At 35.5% G+C, this 19,112-nt stretch overlaps 1 protein-coding gene across 1 annotated transcript in view; it reads left to right on the top strand.

Annotated features, from left to right (window-relative positions):
• The window catches only part of LOC149267303 (arginase 1, mitochondrial-like), a 137,113-nt gene extending 131,874 nt beyond the window's left edge, over window positions 1-5,239 (top strand). The window contains exon 7 of the mRNA XM_089432097.1: window positions 4,738-5,239. Within this exon, the coding sequence (XP_089288223.1) occupies window positions 4,738-5,007 (270 nt within the window). The 3' untranslated portion in view covers window positions 5,008-5,239. The remainder of the gene's footprint in view (window positions 1-4,737) is intronic.
• Window positions 5,240-19,112: the final 13,873 nt, after the last annotated feature.

Raw genomic sequence — 19,112 nt, forward strand, 5'->3', positions numbered from 1 at the left:
TGGTCATGTGGACCCAGAGAAGGGAGGTGGAATAAGGGATCATAATGTATGGAGGGGAGTGATGAGTATGGAAAAGGGATAGATGGGACACACTATCTCAATCATGGATTCCCAAGTAGTGCCCCTTTCTAAAGCAATAAGCCACCAGAGGTGCTCTCGTTGAACTAGGATAGAAAATTAACCCCTAATCTAAGGTGAGGGAACAAGATTACGACCAAGATCCTTCTTTCTTCCAAGTCACCTCATAATTCATGCCAAATGCCCAAAATACAAACAAGCATAAGCACCCAAATGTAAAATGATTAAAGTACCTTTTGACCATAAGCCCACCTTCCAACATGTGATCCTGATAAATGGGCGAAGGGACATATGACTGATGTAGGTGGTAGAGATATGAATGACATGTCACATCGGATACAAGGTGGCTCTCAGGGGTTGCCAGTTGCCGACTGGAAGAGATGAATAGCGGAAAAACTTTTCCTAGGGGTCATCAACTTTTGGTGGGTAACAAGGCCAAGGTTGAAATAGGTTTGAGGCTGCAAATCTAGGCTAACCAACAATGAACAATAGGTCTACAAAGAGGGATAACAACTAGGTGATCAATGGTTGCTATGATCAGCGGGCTGAGGAGTTTTTGGAGTCCTTATACTTGTTGAAATTCCTAGGGTTTGTGGAATTAAACCCTAGAGCAAGACTTGGAGTGCTGATGCAAGTAGAGTTTGTGTGATGCACATTTGGTTCATCTCCTTGATAGCATATGGAATGACTTGGTATTGATGCTAGCTTGTTGTTGAGCCTTTGGTGTGGCTAGATAGCTCAATGAATCTGCAAGATGAAGAAACTCTAGCCCTTACAGTTCATGCAAAGGAAAAGGAAAAGAAAGAAGCATGCATCAACAACCGATGTTGAGGATGAAGATGAGCATCCACCTCAAAAGAAGACAAAGGATCCTAAGCTTGATAAGATTGAAGATGGACTTCATTGATTTTTGCAAGGAAGCAAAGATCAAAAGTGAGTTGACAATTCCCTACAGCCATCAGTAGTTTCCTTCTTAATCAAGAGATGAGTACTTCTTTTTATCCCTTAATTATTATTATTATTATTTTAATTCCTTGGTCAACCTCTTGTCTATGTATTTTTTGTTGGGCTATGATTATGTGTTCCATGGCCTCCTAAATGAGGCTTGCAGGTACATCATGAAGGATGCCAAGACAATGATAAAGGCAACAGGTGGTACCATTGGGAAGAACAAAGCAAGGCTTTAGACAAGAGGGTTCCCCCAGTAAGAGGGAGTGGACTACAAGGATAGTTTTGCTCCAATCACTAGATTATCAATGTTTTGTATGACCTAAGGGCTCAAGCACAAACTCAACAAAGTGATTGGTGTTCAAAAGGAATAAATTGTACATATCGTTAGCAAATCCAGGATCATGCCATATGAAAGGAAGAGCTTCCAGTTTCGAGGGGGTAGACCGTCAGGCAAGGTGGAAGGAGCAATTTTCCTAGGATGTCATGGGTTGAGATTGTCAAGATGCTCAGAGACAGAAGGTGTCTAGGAGTAGTATACCTTATTTGAGGAGACCATGTCGAATAGCAGAAGGAGTTGCTTACATGACTAAGGGAGAAGCAACAACAAAAGGACCTGCTTATGTGACAGAGGGAGCAACAATGGTAGAAGGAATTGCTTACATGATAGAGGGAGCAATAGTGGCAAAAGGACTTGCTTATGTGACAGAGGGAGCAGTAGTGGCAGGGCGATTTACCTTCGTGACAAAGGGAGCAATAAGGACTACCACAAGAAGACTTGCTTCAGGGTTAGAGGGAGTTGGCCTCAAAGATTGAAATGAAGAATTCTCACTAGATACACTATTTCTTGGGACTGGAGACTCAGATTTGGTGGATCTCACGATGTACATGTAGTTGATTGGATCCCTGATCTACCTAGTTAACCCCAGGTCTGATATTTTCTTTGCATTGAACACGCTGAGCCAATATATGGTCGAGTTGAGGCAGATACATTGGGTTGTAGCAAAGCATGGTTGAAATACTGACGTGGTACAGTAGATATGGTTTGAGATGTCTCAGGTGGTGAAGTGAGGTTACAGGATATACAGATTCAGATTAGGTCGGGAGTAAAAGGACAAAAGGAGCACACCAGGGTGTTGCTTCAGCTTGGGACCAATTATGATATCTTGATTTAGCCAGAAGCAGATTTCTGTCGCACTCAGGACAACAAAAGTAGAGTATATCACAACCAGTGTCGCAAAATGTGAAGCAGTGTAGCTTCAAAACCTTCTTACATGACTATTTGATCAAATATCACTTCATCTGAGACATGGTGCTGAGAGGAGCAGTGGAGCTCTAGTACATATCTAAAAATGAGCAGATTGCTGACATTCTCACCAAGCCTCTGTCTAGTGCGAAGTTTTGTGTACTTTAGAGACAAGCTTGGCATGATACAAAATGTATCCCTCGTTGAAAGAGTGATGATGTATTTACAGGATTAGGAAGACCATCTCCTAAAGCCATAAAGGATTTTGGCTGGGTTATAAAGGACTTTGAGCAAGGGAGATGGATACATTCACCTGAGAAGCCAAAAGGACTTGGTTGGGTCATAAAGGACTTTGACTAGAGGTGAATAGCCCAGGGCAATTACAAGATTGGACAAATCTTCTCATAAGAAGCCAGAAGGACTTAGTTGGGTCATAAAGGACTTTGACCAGAGGAGATAGATGTAATTCACCTGAGAAGTCATAGAAGATTTTGGTTGAGGGTGAATGGCCCAAAGGCAGATGCTCTCCTGAGAAGCCAGAAGCAATTGACTGCCATAAGGACATGGTTGGGTCATAAAGGACTTTGACCAGATGAGATTGATATGTTTACCTAAAAAGCCATAAAGGACTTTGGCTAGAGGTAAAAGGCCCTGGATACTCACATTGCCTACTCCAGGATGGAGTGATCTATAGACACTGCCCACTTCAGGATGGAGTTATCTATAGATATGCATCAACGTGGTAAGCTCATGAACTTATCTTATGGAGAAATTTCAGCTAAGGGGAAATATGTTGCAGCCTAGGAGAATACCTCCCTCTCTAAGAGGGAGTGTTGATTTTTTGTGCAGCATTGGGAGGTATTCCCGCATGCCAAGAGATCTCCTAAGTCAGCGTAGGAAAATTGTGAAGATTAAAATAAAATAAATTTTATTTTGGGCATCATGTAGGCTCAAGAAGTTTGTCCCCACCATGAAAGGGTGTGTCCCTTGGTCAAATTCAAACTCATTTGACTTGCATAAATACATGATGTGCTGCTGCACTTAGACCAATTCAGGTTCATCATATAATCTCTCCTCTATTCCAGCCACATGTGCAAAGTCAAAGAAGATTTGGAAGTCTGACCGAGCTAGTCTCTTGACTATTTCAACAAGACCGAGTTTACAGAGTTTTCATTTGACTGAATTTGACTGAGCAACAGGAGGCTGCACGTGCGAACTTTGACCGCAGATTTCTGACCAGAATTGACCACAATACGGATTTGACCACAGGCAGAGTTGACTGAGGTTTGACTGTAGGAATCAACCACAGGTCCGAGTTGACCACAAAGCCTAAGTTGACCAAATCAAAAGTTTGACCAGATTTGATTTATTGGCTTGTTTGACCAGTGTTGACTGGCTGGAATTTGACCAGATTTGACTGGTATTTGGACTTGGATTTTGGCACAGATTTCTAGACAATTTGGAATTGTAAACCTAGCTGAAGAATAATTTTTCCTAGAAGAAAAGTTGCTGGTTTTTTTCCCAAGTTTGGGTTTCCTAGGGTAAATTTGTTGTTTCTATTGTGCATGGCTGTCTCTTTATGATGTTACTGTTTTCACTGCATTACTGTTGAAATCTTATGTGTATAATTGCTCAATAATATCAGTGGCACAAGATAAACTGTATGAAGATTATTATGTGCTAATTATGAGATCAGAAGATTGGTTTCTACTGTACATCTTGTAGAAAATTCAACAGATTTTTGATGCTGTTATAATTCACTCGGTTTGAGGTCAACCATTAGTTAATGGCACTGCTGTCCATTGTAGTTTATCTACAGAAACAAGAAGCTGATCTAAAGGGACTTCTAGTAGAATAATGAATTAGCTATGAGAGATGCTCCAATTTCTATGGCTGGTATGGTAACACTTTTGCGTCTGCATTTGATTTCAGGCATGCTTCTCATAACCATATTGGGTTCAAATTAGAATTTAGAATTGTTGGTGAACAGGGGATTGGGCGTGTTAACCTTGGATCTTAAAATTGATACGTCACTTTTTGTATTTTCGGCATTTTGGCTTATAGATATATTGATAGTATTGTGTATGGACTTTTAGGTTATTAACTACAAATCAGTGAAGCATGATATTACCTTTTGTATCTTTTGACATTTTGGCTTTATGGATACATTGATGGTATTATGTATGAACTAAGTTCATAACTCTAAAACAGTTCATAGATCTCATTTTTACTTTCTTTGCTGCCATTTTATATATGTATATTATATATTAATTATAAATCTTCTAGGAAAAATATTTGTCTATTGCAGTGCCATAAGAACTGCAGACTGATTTTAAAATAATTCTATAAGTACTTGATCCACATCTCTTTATTGGGGCTATGAGTGTTGACATTTTAATGGCTTTGATTGCTTAACTCTTATCCAAAGCTTCTGTTGTATGATGTATCTTCCATTTCTTTTGCAGAAACTTGGGGAAGGTGTGAAAGGCGTTTATATCTCAATTGATGTGGATTGCCTTGATCCGGCTTTTGCACCTGGAGTCTCGCACCTGGAACCGGGTGGTCTCTCTTTTCGTGATGTCATGAACATTGTACAAAATTTGCAAGGAGACATTGTGGCAGCTGATGTTGTGGAATTTAATCCACAACGTGACACAGTTGATGGAATGACAGCAATGGTTGCTGCAAAGCTTGTAAGAGAACTGACGTCAAAGATGTCTAAGTTGGCTCATTGAAAGCAGCCATGATTTATTCTGTTTCATGATACATGAGATCTGTAACAGGAGGAAGTTTTACAATTTTGTGTGTACTTGAGAGAATAAAGGCCTCCTTTGTTAGGGTTCTTCTTTGTAGAAGTGACTGAAGAATATCAAAAGACTCAGTCCATGGATAGCATCAATTTTGAACTATCCTGTGAATGCTTGACATAAATAAATGAATGATCAAGCTCTTCTTGGATAGTTTCAACATATTTCGTTTGTCTATTCTTTTGTTCAAATTTATTTAATGAGTCAATGCTTCAATCAATTGGTTTCTGGTGATTACTATGAATTTTATTAAATTTTTCAAGAGCTCTGGGGGATTGTTGAAGAATCTGAATGGGTTTAGTATCTAAATGTACGAACATTGAGTGAATCTTTATAGTTCCCAAATCTGGATTGTAATGGACTGGCAAAGGTGGAGGTGAATGGATGCATGCTTTAGTTTTAAGAATGATAAGTATAGGCAAACTTGGCCTAGAGTCTCGAACGCTAGGTATATTGCTTATATTGTTTTGCTTTATCACAATTTCCCCTTTTCAGAACTTTCAAAAGGCAACCCATCTAAGAATCCCGGTGCGTCTTAATGCTTGAAATGCTTCTCTTTAATTTTCAAAGATCCAAAAAGATTGTTGACAAACTAGAAATGATGCATTATCCGAATTAATTATATTATATATAAATTTCACATTTATATATATATATAAATATTTTTATTTTAAATTTTATTAAAACCCTAATAATATTTATAACTGAATATGCTCATAGTATTTTTTTAATATGTTCTATAATTTTTTTATTTAATTTTTAATATGATATGTGTAAAATATGTTATATAGAGATATTATTGCAAGTATTAAGTTTTTAGATGTTTATAAACTATAATTTAAACATAAAATTATGAACTATTATTGTTATGAATATGAATTATTATCATTTTAATTTATATGGGAATATGATTTATAATTTATAGTTATTTGTTGTTTTTGTTTGTTTTGTTTTGATTTTTTTTTTTTTTAATATGGTCCATGGACTTTGGAGATTGGTGACAGCTATTTCTACGAAATATTTGTACCAAGCATATCCACCGAAGGGATCACTTTGTGTCAGCGTAATCATGGAGCCCAACCCCTAGGTCGTCGAGAGAATTAAACTTGTGACCTCTCAATAGCAAAGGTGTTTTAACGAGAGGGACTCGGCCAATTAAGCTAACCCTTGGGGTTATACTTTATAGTTACTATTGATATTTTATATATATTTCATATTTTTATAGATAGAAATATTCATATTTTTAATTCTATTAAAACCCCCATAATACATGTAGTTACTGGTGCATATAGAATTTTTCTTTGACCTATTTTATAACTATTTTATTTTAAATTTTTAATGTAATATGCAATGTATAGATTTTATATATATATATATTATGAGGAAATAGGATCAAATAAGTTCAATAACACAAACAAGATAGTATTATTCTAAGATATATATATATATATATATATATATATATAAAAAAGAGCAATTTTGTTTTTGATCTTCAAGATTACTATGAGGTGAAAGATCATACACCGATTGCAGACATTTAGAAAGGATAGAGCATATGGAATGTAGAGACTTTTTATAATGAACAGTTTTTTTTGGATCTCTAAGATCATACTGAGGTGCGAGAAGAGAGCATACACAAACTGCAGAAACTAAGGACTTTGACTATTAACTCTAAAATTTGAATTTATAATAATTACAATTGAATTTATAGTAATTACAATTGAAGGGCAGAAACTAAGGACTTTGACTATTAACTCTAAAATTTGAATTTATAGTAATTACAATTGAAGGGCCTAATTTATAGTAATTGGGTTGAGTCATTTTTAACTCATAACAACAAATAAACTTTGGCATGCAAGCGATCGCTCTATGAGGAATTCAATAAACCGACGAACAGAGGCATGTAAGCTCAGACTCACTTATTTCTACATATCTATGAGAGTGGTTACAATTGTTGATTATCTTATCCCTTAGAGGCTCGGCCCTATGGGAACTAGATCCTGAAAAATACTTTATGGTACAACAATTCCTATAGATCTAGGCTAGTGGGGACAACCACTAGTTATTTCATCTCTTAGAGGCTCGGCTATATGGAGGCCAAATATTAACAACTACTTTATAATAGTGGTTACAATTGTTAATTATCTTATCCCTCAGAGGCTCGGCCCTATGGGAACTAGATCCTGAAAAATACTTTATGGTACAACAATTCCTATAGATCTAGGCTAGTGGGGACAACCACAAGTTATTTCATCTCTTAGAGGCTCGGCTATATGGAGGCCAAATATTAACAACTATATAGTACAATTATCTTTATGTAGAAAGCAAAATATTAATCCACCAAACTTTAATCAGAGTATGTTCTTGATATCTTTTGAGATCTAAGTAAGAAAGATGAAGATTTCTAGTACTCTGCATATCTTTAAAATTGGACTCATAAGCAAAAATCTAGCCGTCTGAAGAAGCTGACAAACTCCTCTACGAAAAGGTGAAGCCATTGTTCCCCTGAGCCATAGTCTTACATGAACTTGAATTTAAAACATGATGATGCATACAATCATTTTTCTCCAGTTTGTAGGTCTTTAGCAACCAGCTCCATGCCTGATGAAGTCTACAAGGAAATAATACAAGGAACAAGGATGGAATTTGACGGGTATTTTTCCGGTCGACACTTACAATTTTTAGATGCTTGTCTTTCCAAATGTGCTTGGAACAGTTGAAAACGTATTTTGATGGGCAACCATTTTTTGAAAACATCATTAATGCCTATTTATTTTCACAAGATTTTCTAGCTACCAGTACCTTGGCATTGGGCAACTTGGCGTCTACTTGGAGTTGGCATAAATGCTCAAGTTCCTCACTGAATGGTGCGTCGCGCGAGGACAATCGGCACTGAGCGTCTATAAGAGACGTTCATTGTTCACTGTTGTGATACAAGTACAGCCAATAGGTATTCCTTTACTAGGGGGTTGGGGATGTCACCTTCACGACTCACGAGTATGACGCGTTCACGTAGCAACCTATGTCTATTTTTGGCGGCACCAGTAACTTGTTTATCTTGCCTTCAAGAGGTGGTAGTTTATCCTCGAATGCCTTGCACACTACTTAGTAAGCCAACATGGCAATTTAATGAGACTCATTATTTTAGTAATTTTAAAACCAAGTGCTTCATCTTCCTTGCATCTTGTTTGCTCCAACAATAAATGAAGTTGGACATAGTGGATCATGGGCCGTAACGGGTGAATGAAAAATGTCTACATGGGGCAGTTCGACCACAAATTTTGAACAAAAACATCGTCTTCTAAGTGCCGAGTATGCTGAAGATATATATTTTCATCCTCTTCTTCTCATGACAACTTACTGTCTTTCTTGGTTTGCTCTGTTGGCATGAACGGTTATCTTTATCTTCTTAAATATTGCATGAACGGTTATCCTTATCTTCTTAAATATTGCAAATTTTTGGAAAATTTGACAGTTATAAAGTTAACTGTTTTGTTTTGTTTTGTTTTGTTTTTTTTTTTAATTTTCAAAATAAAACAAATGATCATCCATGTTTTTCATGATGGGCAACTTATTTAAAATTGCATGTGTTGGCATTTAAAGCAACTTACATCTATTTTTGGCAGCACCACCTTAAGGTCACCTACTAGAAATCATCATCATCGCCCAAAACCAGTGGCACTAAATTTTAATGATATTTATCGTAAAAAAATTATTCCGATCCTTAATATGGATTAAAATTATAATATTTTTCATTACAATCTAACAACGTATGCAAGGGAATTCATGTTACAATCTTGATTGTTTGAAGTGGGTGAATATTGATAATGAATTACGACATCTACAAGAGGAAATGCATCTGCAGACCAAAGATTTGGTTGATTGTGTGGATCTCTTGATGTTTACAACAATAAATTTCAATAACTATTAAATATCTCACACCTGCAAGTTTTGATGAATATGGGGTTTTAGGGCCTTCCATATGGTAGAGAGTCAAGATGGATTCGCCTCCCTCTAGCATCAATTTATCGCTAGAAAACTACCATTCTGTCAAACGTTTTCAACCACTTGGTCCATCTCGTTGTTTCCACCATGGATCGAGCTAACTCCCAATAACGAATGTGAAGGACGCTCCTGCTTTGAGCCATGGAGCATTAGAGAGAATAACAGTGAAACTTGCGTAATAATCTGCGTCCACACCACTTTATGAAAACCTCTACGTGGAAAGCGGTAATCCCAGGTTAGCATTCCACTTCAACTTCATTAATTGAATTTTTACATATGTTTCACAAAATGAAACCCTGAAACTCATTAATAAAGCACGAATTTGCATAATATATTTGCATATTATGAGTTTTTCTCACTTATTGTTTTAACGTTTTGGCCTGATATAATTTTCTTCTCCGTTATCCCATATTCATCGATAGCAACTTTTTATCAAACACATCTACATTGATGCTCTATGACAAATTGTAAACGTAATTGCTCGTGTCGTAAGGTGGAAACTCCAAGTGGCATTGTTCTCTTGAATCTTGAGTGTTTAGATGGAAATTGGAATCTCTGACAGAATCCTAGACAAAACATCGGTGCAAATCATATTTTTTTGGAAGACTCAACCGCATAGAACTAGACTTAGATTTCTAAAGAACATTGACCAACTATTGATAAACTCTCATGCAAAACACAATGTAACTGTGAGTTAATTAAATGCATCGTAGTGGTTATCCTGGAAAGCTTGAAAAAAAAGAAATGGAAGACATAAAAATCCATCTCAATCTTGAAAACAAATCACACTCCAAGAATGATTAAAAATTACACTCCAAGAATGATTAAAGTAAAAGATGGAAAGAATTCAATTCAAGAATGAGAAAATCCATTTGGGTGTTGGATGGTTTTGAATTTGGGTTCCAATAGAATTGAATGTTCACGTGACATTGAAATCGATATTTGTTGGAACTTAGATTGGAGGTTAGTGTTTACACTTTTTAACCTACTTTAATTTTATTTTTATTTTTAGGAAATACCAATTAGGTTTGGAAGCATATCATAAAACCATTGAGAAATTTTATAATTACCATACATTTTTAGAGAAGTCATACAAAATAGTTGTAATCTATGGTTGCAAATTCTATAATAATGAAAATAAAGTATACATGGCTCTACAAGAGGTGAAAAATAATTCAAACTAGGACTTAATAATCTATTTGTTGAGGGGAAGGAGGATTGTTTTTTGCATCCTTATATTTTTTTATAATGGAATTTATGACAATAATTGTTGCCTTAAGATTCAATTAATCTTAAGCATCCACAGAGTCGATCTCAATTGCATATGTAGTAAAATGATGGTAAGAATTGAACAACCACTGAATGCTTACTCTTTTCTTCCAAGAATAGAATATTTCATTATTCACTGGAAGACAAACCTCTCCTTATCATGACTAATAGGTCCATTCACTTTGGTTATCTTAATCAATCCATTCAAAAATCATAGGGAATTTTGCCTTGGCATTTTCAACTTTACTATTTTTAACCATTCCATCCTTCTTGTTAAAATATGTAAAATTAGTAAAGTTGAAATTAAAATTGATAAAAAAAAATGGAAGAACATAAAACATTACATTGTTAGATCATATAAAGAATTTTTTAATAATAATTGTAAAAAAATAATAAAATAACTATATAGAATTAATGAAGAACAAGTTAAAATAAAATAAAATAATAATAAAATTAAAATTAAAATAATAATGATAGAAAAAATATTATGAAAATTTGTAAAATAAAAAATGAATGAGGAGAGATAGAAAAATAATCCATTTTCCCTTATTATTTAATGCAATGCAACCAGATGTAATGAGGAGTACCACTTTAAATTTGAATAATGGGAAACTTAAAATAAATTGCATCTATGGATGGATTATTAACTCTAAAAGGGATTAATATATAAATGATCGTAGAGAACAAGGAGAAAGCATACACAACAACATTGAGGGAGTATTGTGATTGAGTGTCATTTTAGGGATCTAAGGTTTTTTAAATTTTCCCAAAGGAGATATACATTATTTAAATAATAAGTGAAATTTTTAAAGATTGTGATAAAAATAACTAAATTTTTAAAGATTATTGTAGAAAGAAGAAAATTGATATCTCAATTTATATTTAAATATAAAATATTTATATTAAAAGTAATTAAATGCTTTATAATTTAGTATAAAAAAGGTAGTTTGATGAATAAATTAATAAATATAATTATTGTTTGATGCATGGATTCAACTTTAACTTAGATTCAATGCATGAAACATTGTTACATGAATAGACCCAACATTGTCCCATAGACTATTTGTAGTCTCGTGGACGTTAAAATATCATTCATTCATTCATAGGGGTATGTAACTACATATAACACCTAAATGTCTATCCATGTCATTTTTTATGATTATGATTATTGTTTGAAAAAATTAACGAAGTCTTTGTTTTATTGTTGCAAAATGTGTGTGTGTGTGTGTGTATATTTCATAACTTAGTTGTTAATCAATGGTGTTAATAGTGACATTAGTCATCATTGCCTTTTATTTGGAATGTAGGTTTACTCATCATCCTTGACTAAGTAAAACCATGTTACTTGAAATGACCCACTAGTGAGGGGGTAGAGTTTCCTTGTGTCCTAGACAAACAAGCTCTTATCCAGTTAAAAGTAGTTGTAGGTTTTACTCCAATACCAGAAGAGAGTTTTATCCTAAATAGTATTTGTGGAAAGGTTAGTATCCCTCGTAGTTTTAGTGAAGATTACTTTTCTTAGAGTCATGTAATTTTTAGTAATATATAACCTTAATCCCATAAGTAATGGTCTACTCTCCTAAAACTAAAATTACTTATTACCTATCTATTAAATGTTGTTAAAAAAATTATTATAAAGTTTAATGTGACAAAGGCTTCTTTGTTGTAACACCCTAGAGCTCGAGGCCAATGCACGCCCAAGAGACCCATGACATCATGTGACATTCCTCTAGTTGAAACAAGCACCCACTTTGCTTAGTCCACATAGTAGATGATTTTGGGGCACCATGATGAGTTGCAACGTAATGGGCATGGTCACACCACATGGGTTTGCCCAACTTTTGGTCAATTGGGACCTCATGTTGATTTTTGGGTAGCTTGGGAGGTACTCCAAGCCCTAGTGTTTGGGGTTTGGAGGGAAAAGTGCCACAAGTAGGCTTGTGGGCTTGAAACCCAAGCTTGGGGTTTCGCACCCATCGGGATTTGGGCCAAAACCATGAGCACATTTCAACATGTGATGGATGAGGATGATAGCTCTCGGAGAGACGATTATAGTGCAATGAGAATCATCCAATTCCGAGTTGTAGAAATGGAGTTATTATTTTTTGAAGTCAAAATATGGGTTTTGCACATGTATGTCTAGGTCGGCTTGGAGTTAATAAGCCATGAGACTATTGTAAAAGCCCTAGAATGACATTGGAGGAAGCCCTCTTATTTAGTATAAATAAGAGGTGTTGTGGAGGATTATTTCTCATCCAATTTGGCAACACAAGAGCTCATTTGATAACTAAAGGAACTTGGCATACCTACCCTAGCTCGAGTCGTAGATGGGAGAGAAATTCTACAAGAAAAGAGGCTACGTATAAGTCTTTTGAGGGTTGTTTGAAGGGTTGTTCCAACGTGGAGGGAGGCCAAGTATGAGAGGCTTGGAAGCAGGTTTGTTGGGCAATAAAAGAGGAGAGGGGTACTTCTATTGAGGGTCGCAGGAAGAAGAGGCAAACCAATGAAGAAGGAGGATTTGAACTACTGGAGGGAGGCCAAGGTATCTTGCTGGAGGGCCACAATAATTAGGGATTGTTCTGGGGTTGAAAATGCAAGTATATCTTCCTGAAATAGGATGAGTAAGGGAACTTTCTGTTATGAATAGGTCACATGCCTGTAGATTCTATTTTGAGGATCAAACAACCCTATACAAGAAGTTGTAGGTGCTTTCTCAAATAAGAAGGTCACCTAGCTTGGAGAGGAGAGCAGGCCGCATAAATTAAGGTGTGTTTTGGGCATGATTGTTGAGCCGATGTAGGTTACAGTGGGAGCCCTAACTCGTGACTAGAATACTGTCCATGAACAACAGTGCAGAAATATGTATTTTTCTCCATTAGTGAAGTCTTGTGTTAGGTCATTGCTTTGACCGGATTTGGATCAGTCTACATTGCAGTTTGTTGGGAGCCATTTGTTGGAGTTGCCTTGGGCATGAAGGAACTCCAACTAGGAGCAGATCCTGCTATGAAGTGATGTAGGTGTCCTAGTGTGGACAGAGTTGTTGCAACCTGTGGAAGCCAAGGAGGTAGGATTGGCATGGCATATTAAAAGCCCTAACCAGTGGGATGTTTCATAGTGAAGTTTGGAACCTAGATTTTTGCAATAGCTCCTCTATTGTAGAGCAAAGGGAAGAGTTGGAGAAGTTTGTGGGAAGCTATGTGTAAAGGTCTCCTAGGGTCTTGTAGGTCTTTAACAACCAACTCCATGCCTATTTTGATGAAGTCCACAAGGAAATAATCCCAAGGATCAACGATGGAATTTGACGGGCATTTTTCCCGTATTCGACACCTAGAATTTTTAGATGCTTGTCTTTCCGGATGTGCTTGGAACAGTTGAAAACGTATTTTTGATGGGAAACCATTTTTTTAAAGTGTCATTAATGCCTATTTATTTTCACAAGATTTTCTAGCTACCAGTACCTTGGCATTGGGCAATTTGGCATCTACTTGGAGTTGGCATAAATGCTCAAGTTCCTCACTAAATGGTGCGTCACGAAAGGACAATCGGCACTGAGCATCTATAAGACATATTCATTGTTCACTGTTGTGATACAAGTACAGCCGATAGGTATTCCTTTACTAGGGGGTTGGGGATGTCACCTTCGCGACTGACGAGGATGACGCAGTCACGTAGCAACCTACGTCTATTTTTGGCGACACCAGTAACTTGTTTATCTTTCCTTCAAGAGTTCGTAGTTTATCCTCGAATAATGCCTTGCACACTACTTAGTAAGCCAACATGGCAACTTAATGAGACTCTCATTATTTTAGTAATTTTAAAACCAAATGCTTCATCTTCCTTGCATCATGTTTGGTCCAACAATAAACGAAATTGGACAGAGTGGATCATGGGACGTAAAGGGTGAATGAAAAATATCTACATGGGGTAGTTCAACCACAAATTTTGAACAAAAACATCGTCTTCTAAGTGCCGAGTATGCTGAAGATATATATTTTCATCCTCTTCTTCTCATGACAACTTACTGTCTTTCTTGGTTTGCAGTGTTGGCATGAACGGTTATCCTTATCTTCTTAAATATTGCAAATTTTTGGAAAATTTGGCAGTTATAGTAAAGTTAACTGTTTATTTTTTTGTGTTTTTATTAAATTTTCAAAATAAAACAAATGATCATCCATCTTTTTCATGATGGGTCAACTTATTTAAAATTTCATGTGTTGGCATTTAAAGCAACTTACATCTGTTTTTGGCAGCACCACCTTAAGGTCACCTACTAGAAATCATCATCATCCCCCAAAACCAGTGGCACTAAATTTTAATGATATTTATCGTAAAAAAATTATTCCAATCCTTAATATGCATTAAAATTATAATATTTTTCATTACAATCCTACAACGTATGCAAGGGAATTCATGTTACAATCTTGATTGTTTGAAGGGGGTGAATATTGATAATGAATTACGACCTCTACAAGAGGAAATGCATCTGCAGACCAAAGATTTGGTTGATTGTGTGGATCTCTTGATGTTTACAACAATAAATTTCAATAACTATTGAATATCTCACACCTGCAGGTTTTGATGAATATGGGGTTTTAGGGCCCTCCATATGGTAGAGAGTCAAGATGGATTCGCCTCCCTCTAGCATCAATTTATCGCTAGAAAACTACCATTTTGTCAAACGCTTTCAACCACTTGGTCCCTCTCGTTGTTTCCACCATGGATCGAGCTAACTCCCCAATAACGAATGTGAAGGACGCTCCTGCTTTGAGCCATGGAGCATTGGAGAGAATAACAGTGAGACTCGCCTAATAAATTGCGTCCACAACACCTCACAAAACTATGGCCATCCTCAAGTCGATTGCAGATTCCCCGAATATTCGGGAATCCGACTGTCGGATTCCCGAATATTCGGGGAATCTACAATCGACTTAAGCTCACCGCAAAACTATAAGTATTTTGCCTCAATCACAGCTTATAAGAACCTCCATGTGGGAAGCGGTAATCCCAGGTTAGCATTCCACTTCAACTTCATTAATTGAATTTTTACATGTGTTTCTCAAAATGAAACCTTGAAACTCATTAACAAAGCACGAATTTGCATAATATATTTGCATATTATGAGTTTTTTTCACTTATTGTTTTAACGTTTTGGCATGATATAACTTTCTTCTCACTTACAGTATCCCATATTGATCGATAGCAACTTTTTATCAAACACATCTACATTGATGCTCTATGACAAATTGTAAAGGTAATTGCTTGTGTCGTAAGGTGGAAACTCCATGTGGCATTGTTCTCTTGAATCTTGAGTGTTTAGATGGAAATTGGAATCTCTGATAGAACCCTAGATAAAACATCGGTGCAAATCATATTCTTGGAAGACTCAACCGCATAGAACTAAACTTCGATTGCTAAAGAACATTGACCAACTATTGATAAACTCTCATGCAAAACACAATGTAACTGTGAGTTAATTAAATGCATCGTAGTGGTTATCCTAGAAAGATTGAAAAAAAAGAAACGCAAGACATGAAAATCCATCTCAATCTTGAAAACAAATCACACTCCAAGAATGATTAAAGTAGAAGATGGAAAGAATTCAATTCAAGAATGAGAAAATCCATTTGGGTGTTGGATGGTTTTGAATTTGGGTTCCAATAGAATTGAATGTTCACGTGACATTGAAATCGATATTTGTTGGAACTTAGATTGGAGGTTAGTGTTTACATTTTTAGGAAATACCAATTAGGTTTGGAAGCATACCATAAAACCATTCAGAAATTTTATAATTACCATAAATTTTTAGAGAAGTCATACAAAAGTAATTGTAATCTATGGTTGCAAATTCTATAATAATGAAAATAAAGTATACATGGCTCTACAAGAGGTGAAAAATAATTCAAACTGGGACTTAATAATCTATTTGTTGAGGGGAAAGAGGATTGCTTTTTGCATCCTTATATTTTTTTATAACGGAATTGATGACAATAATTGTTGCCTTAAGATTCAATTAATCTTAAGCATCCATAGAGTTGATCTCAATTGCATATGTAGTAAAATGATGGTAAGAATTGAACAACTACTGAATGGTTACTCTTTTCTTCCTAGAATAGAATATTTCATTATTCACTAGAAGACAAACCTCTCCTTATCATGACTAATAGGTCCATTCACTTTGGTTATCTTAATCAATCCATTCAACAATCATAAGGAATTTTGCCTTGGCATTTTCAACTTTACTATTTTTAACCATTCCATGTTGTTAAAATATGTAAAATTAGTAAAGTTGAAATTAAAATTGATAATAAAAAGAAATGGAAGAACATAAAACATTACATTGTTAGATCATATAAAGAATTTTTTTAACAATAATTAAAAGAAATAATAATAAAAAAACTATATAGAATTAATGAAGAACAAGTTAAAATAAAATAAATTAATAATAAAATTAAAATTAAAATACTAATGATAGAAAAAATATTATGAAAATTTGTAAAATGAAAAATGAATGAGGAGAGATAGAAAAATAATCCATTTTCCCTTCATATTATTTAATGCAATGCAACAAGATGTAATGAGGAGTACCACTTTAAATTTGAGTAATGGGAAACTTAAAATAAATTGCATGTGTGGATGGATTATTAACTCTAAAATGGATTAATATATAAATGATCGTAGAGAACAAGGAGAAAGCATACACAACAACATTGAGGGAGTATTGTGATTGAGTGTCATTTTAGGGATCTAAGGTTTTTTAAATTTTCCGAAAGGAGATATACATTATTTAAATAATAAGTGAAATTTTTAAAGATTGTGATAAAAATAACGAAATTTTTAAAGATTATTGTAGAAAGAAGAAAATTGATATCTCAATTTATATTTAAATATAAAATATTTATATTAAAAGTAATTAAATGCTTTATAATTTAGTATAAAAAAGGTAGTTTGATAAATAAATTAATAAATATAATTATTGTTTGATGCAGATTCAACTTTAACTTAGATTCAATGCATGAAACATTGTTACATGAATAGACCCAACATTGTCCCATAGACTATTTGTAGTCTCATGGACGTTCAAATATCATTCATTCATTCATTCATAGGGGTATGTAACTACATATAACACCTAAATGTCTATCCATGTCATTTTTTATGATTATGATTATTGTTTGAAAAAATTAACGAAGTCTTTGTTTTATTGTTGCAAAATGTGTGTGTGTGTGTATATATATCATAACTTAGTTGTGAATCAATAGTGTTAATAGTGACATTAGTCATCATTGCATTTTATTTGGAATGTAGGTTTACTCATCATCCTTGACTAAGTAAAACCATGTTACTTGAAATGACCCACTAGTGAGGGGGTAGAGTTTCCTTGTGTTCTAGACAAACAAGCTCTTATCCAGTTAAAAGTAGTTGTAGGTTTTATTCCAATACCAGAAGAGAGTTTTATCCTAAATAGTATTTGTGGAAAGGTTAGTATCCCTGGTAGTTTTAGTGAAGGTTACTTTTCTTAGAGTCATGTACTTTTTAGTAATATATAACATTAATCCCATAAGTAATGGTCTACTCTCCTAAAACTAAAATTACTTATTACCTATCTATTAAATGTTGTTAAAAAAATTATTATAAAGTTTAATGTGACAAAGGCTTCTTTGTTGTAACGCCCTTGATCTCGAGGCCAATGCACGCCCAAGAGACCCATGACATCGTGTGACATTCCTCTAGTTGAAACAAGCACCCACTTTGCTTAGTCCACATAGTAGATGATTTTGGGGCACCATGATGAGTTGTAATGTAATGGGCATGGTCACACCACATGGGTTTGCCTAACTTTTGGTCAATTGGGACCTCATGTTGATTTTTGGGTAGCTTGGGAGGTACTCCAAGCCCTAGTGTTTGGGGTTTGGAGGGAAAAGTGCCACAAGTAGGCTCGTGGGCTTGAAACCCAAGCTTGGGGTTTCGCACCCATCGGGATTTGGGCCAAAACCATGAGCACATTTCAACATGTGATGGATGAGGATGATAGCTCTCGAAGAGAGGATTATAATGCAATGAGAATCATCCAATTCTGAGTTGTAGAAATGGAGTTCTTATTTTTTGAAGTCAAAATATGGGTTTTGCACATGTATGTCTAGGTCGTCTTAGAGTTAATAAGCCACGAGACTATTGTAAAAGCCCTAGAATGACATTGGAGGAAGCGCTCTTATTTAGTATAAATAAGAGGTGTTGTGGAGGATTATTTCTCATCCAATTTGGCAACACAAGAGCTCATTTGAGGACTAAAGGAAATTGGCATACCTACCCTAGCTTGGGTCGCAGATGGGAGAGAAATTCTGCAAGAAAAGAGGCTACGTAGGAGTCTTTTAAGGGTTGTTTGAAGGGTTGTTCCAATGTGGAGGGAGGCCAAGTATGAGAGACTTGGACGTAGGCCTGTTGGGCAGTAAAAGAGGAGAGTGGTACTTCTATTGAGGGTCGCAGGAAGAAGAGGCAAACCAATGAAGAAGGAGGATCTGAACTACTGGAGGGAGGCCAAGGTATCTTGCTGGAGGGCCACAATAATTAGTGATTGTTCTGGGGTTGAAAAAGCAAGTATATCCTCCTGAAATAGGACAAGTAAGGGACCTTTCTATTATGAATTGGTCGCAGGCCTGTAGGTTCTGTTTTGAGGATCAAACAACCCTATACAAGGAGTTGTAGGTGCTTTCTCAAATAAGAAGGTCACCTAGCTTGGAGAGGAGAGGAGGCCGCATAAA

Source organism: Pinus tabuliformis, chromosome 6 (assembly GCF_031772625.1).
Source record: "Pinus tabuliformis cultivar Carrire ecotype Pingquan chromosome 6, CPIR1, whole genome shotgun sequence".
Classification (NCBI taxonomy): Eukaryota; Viridiplantae; Streptophyta; class Pinopsida; order Pinales; family Pinaceae; genus Pinus; species Pinus tabuliformis.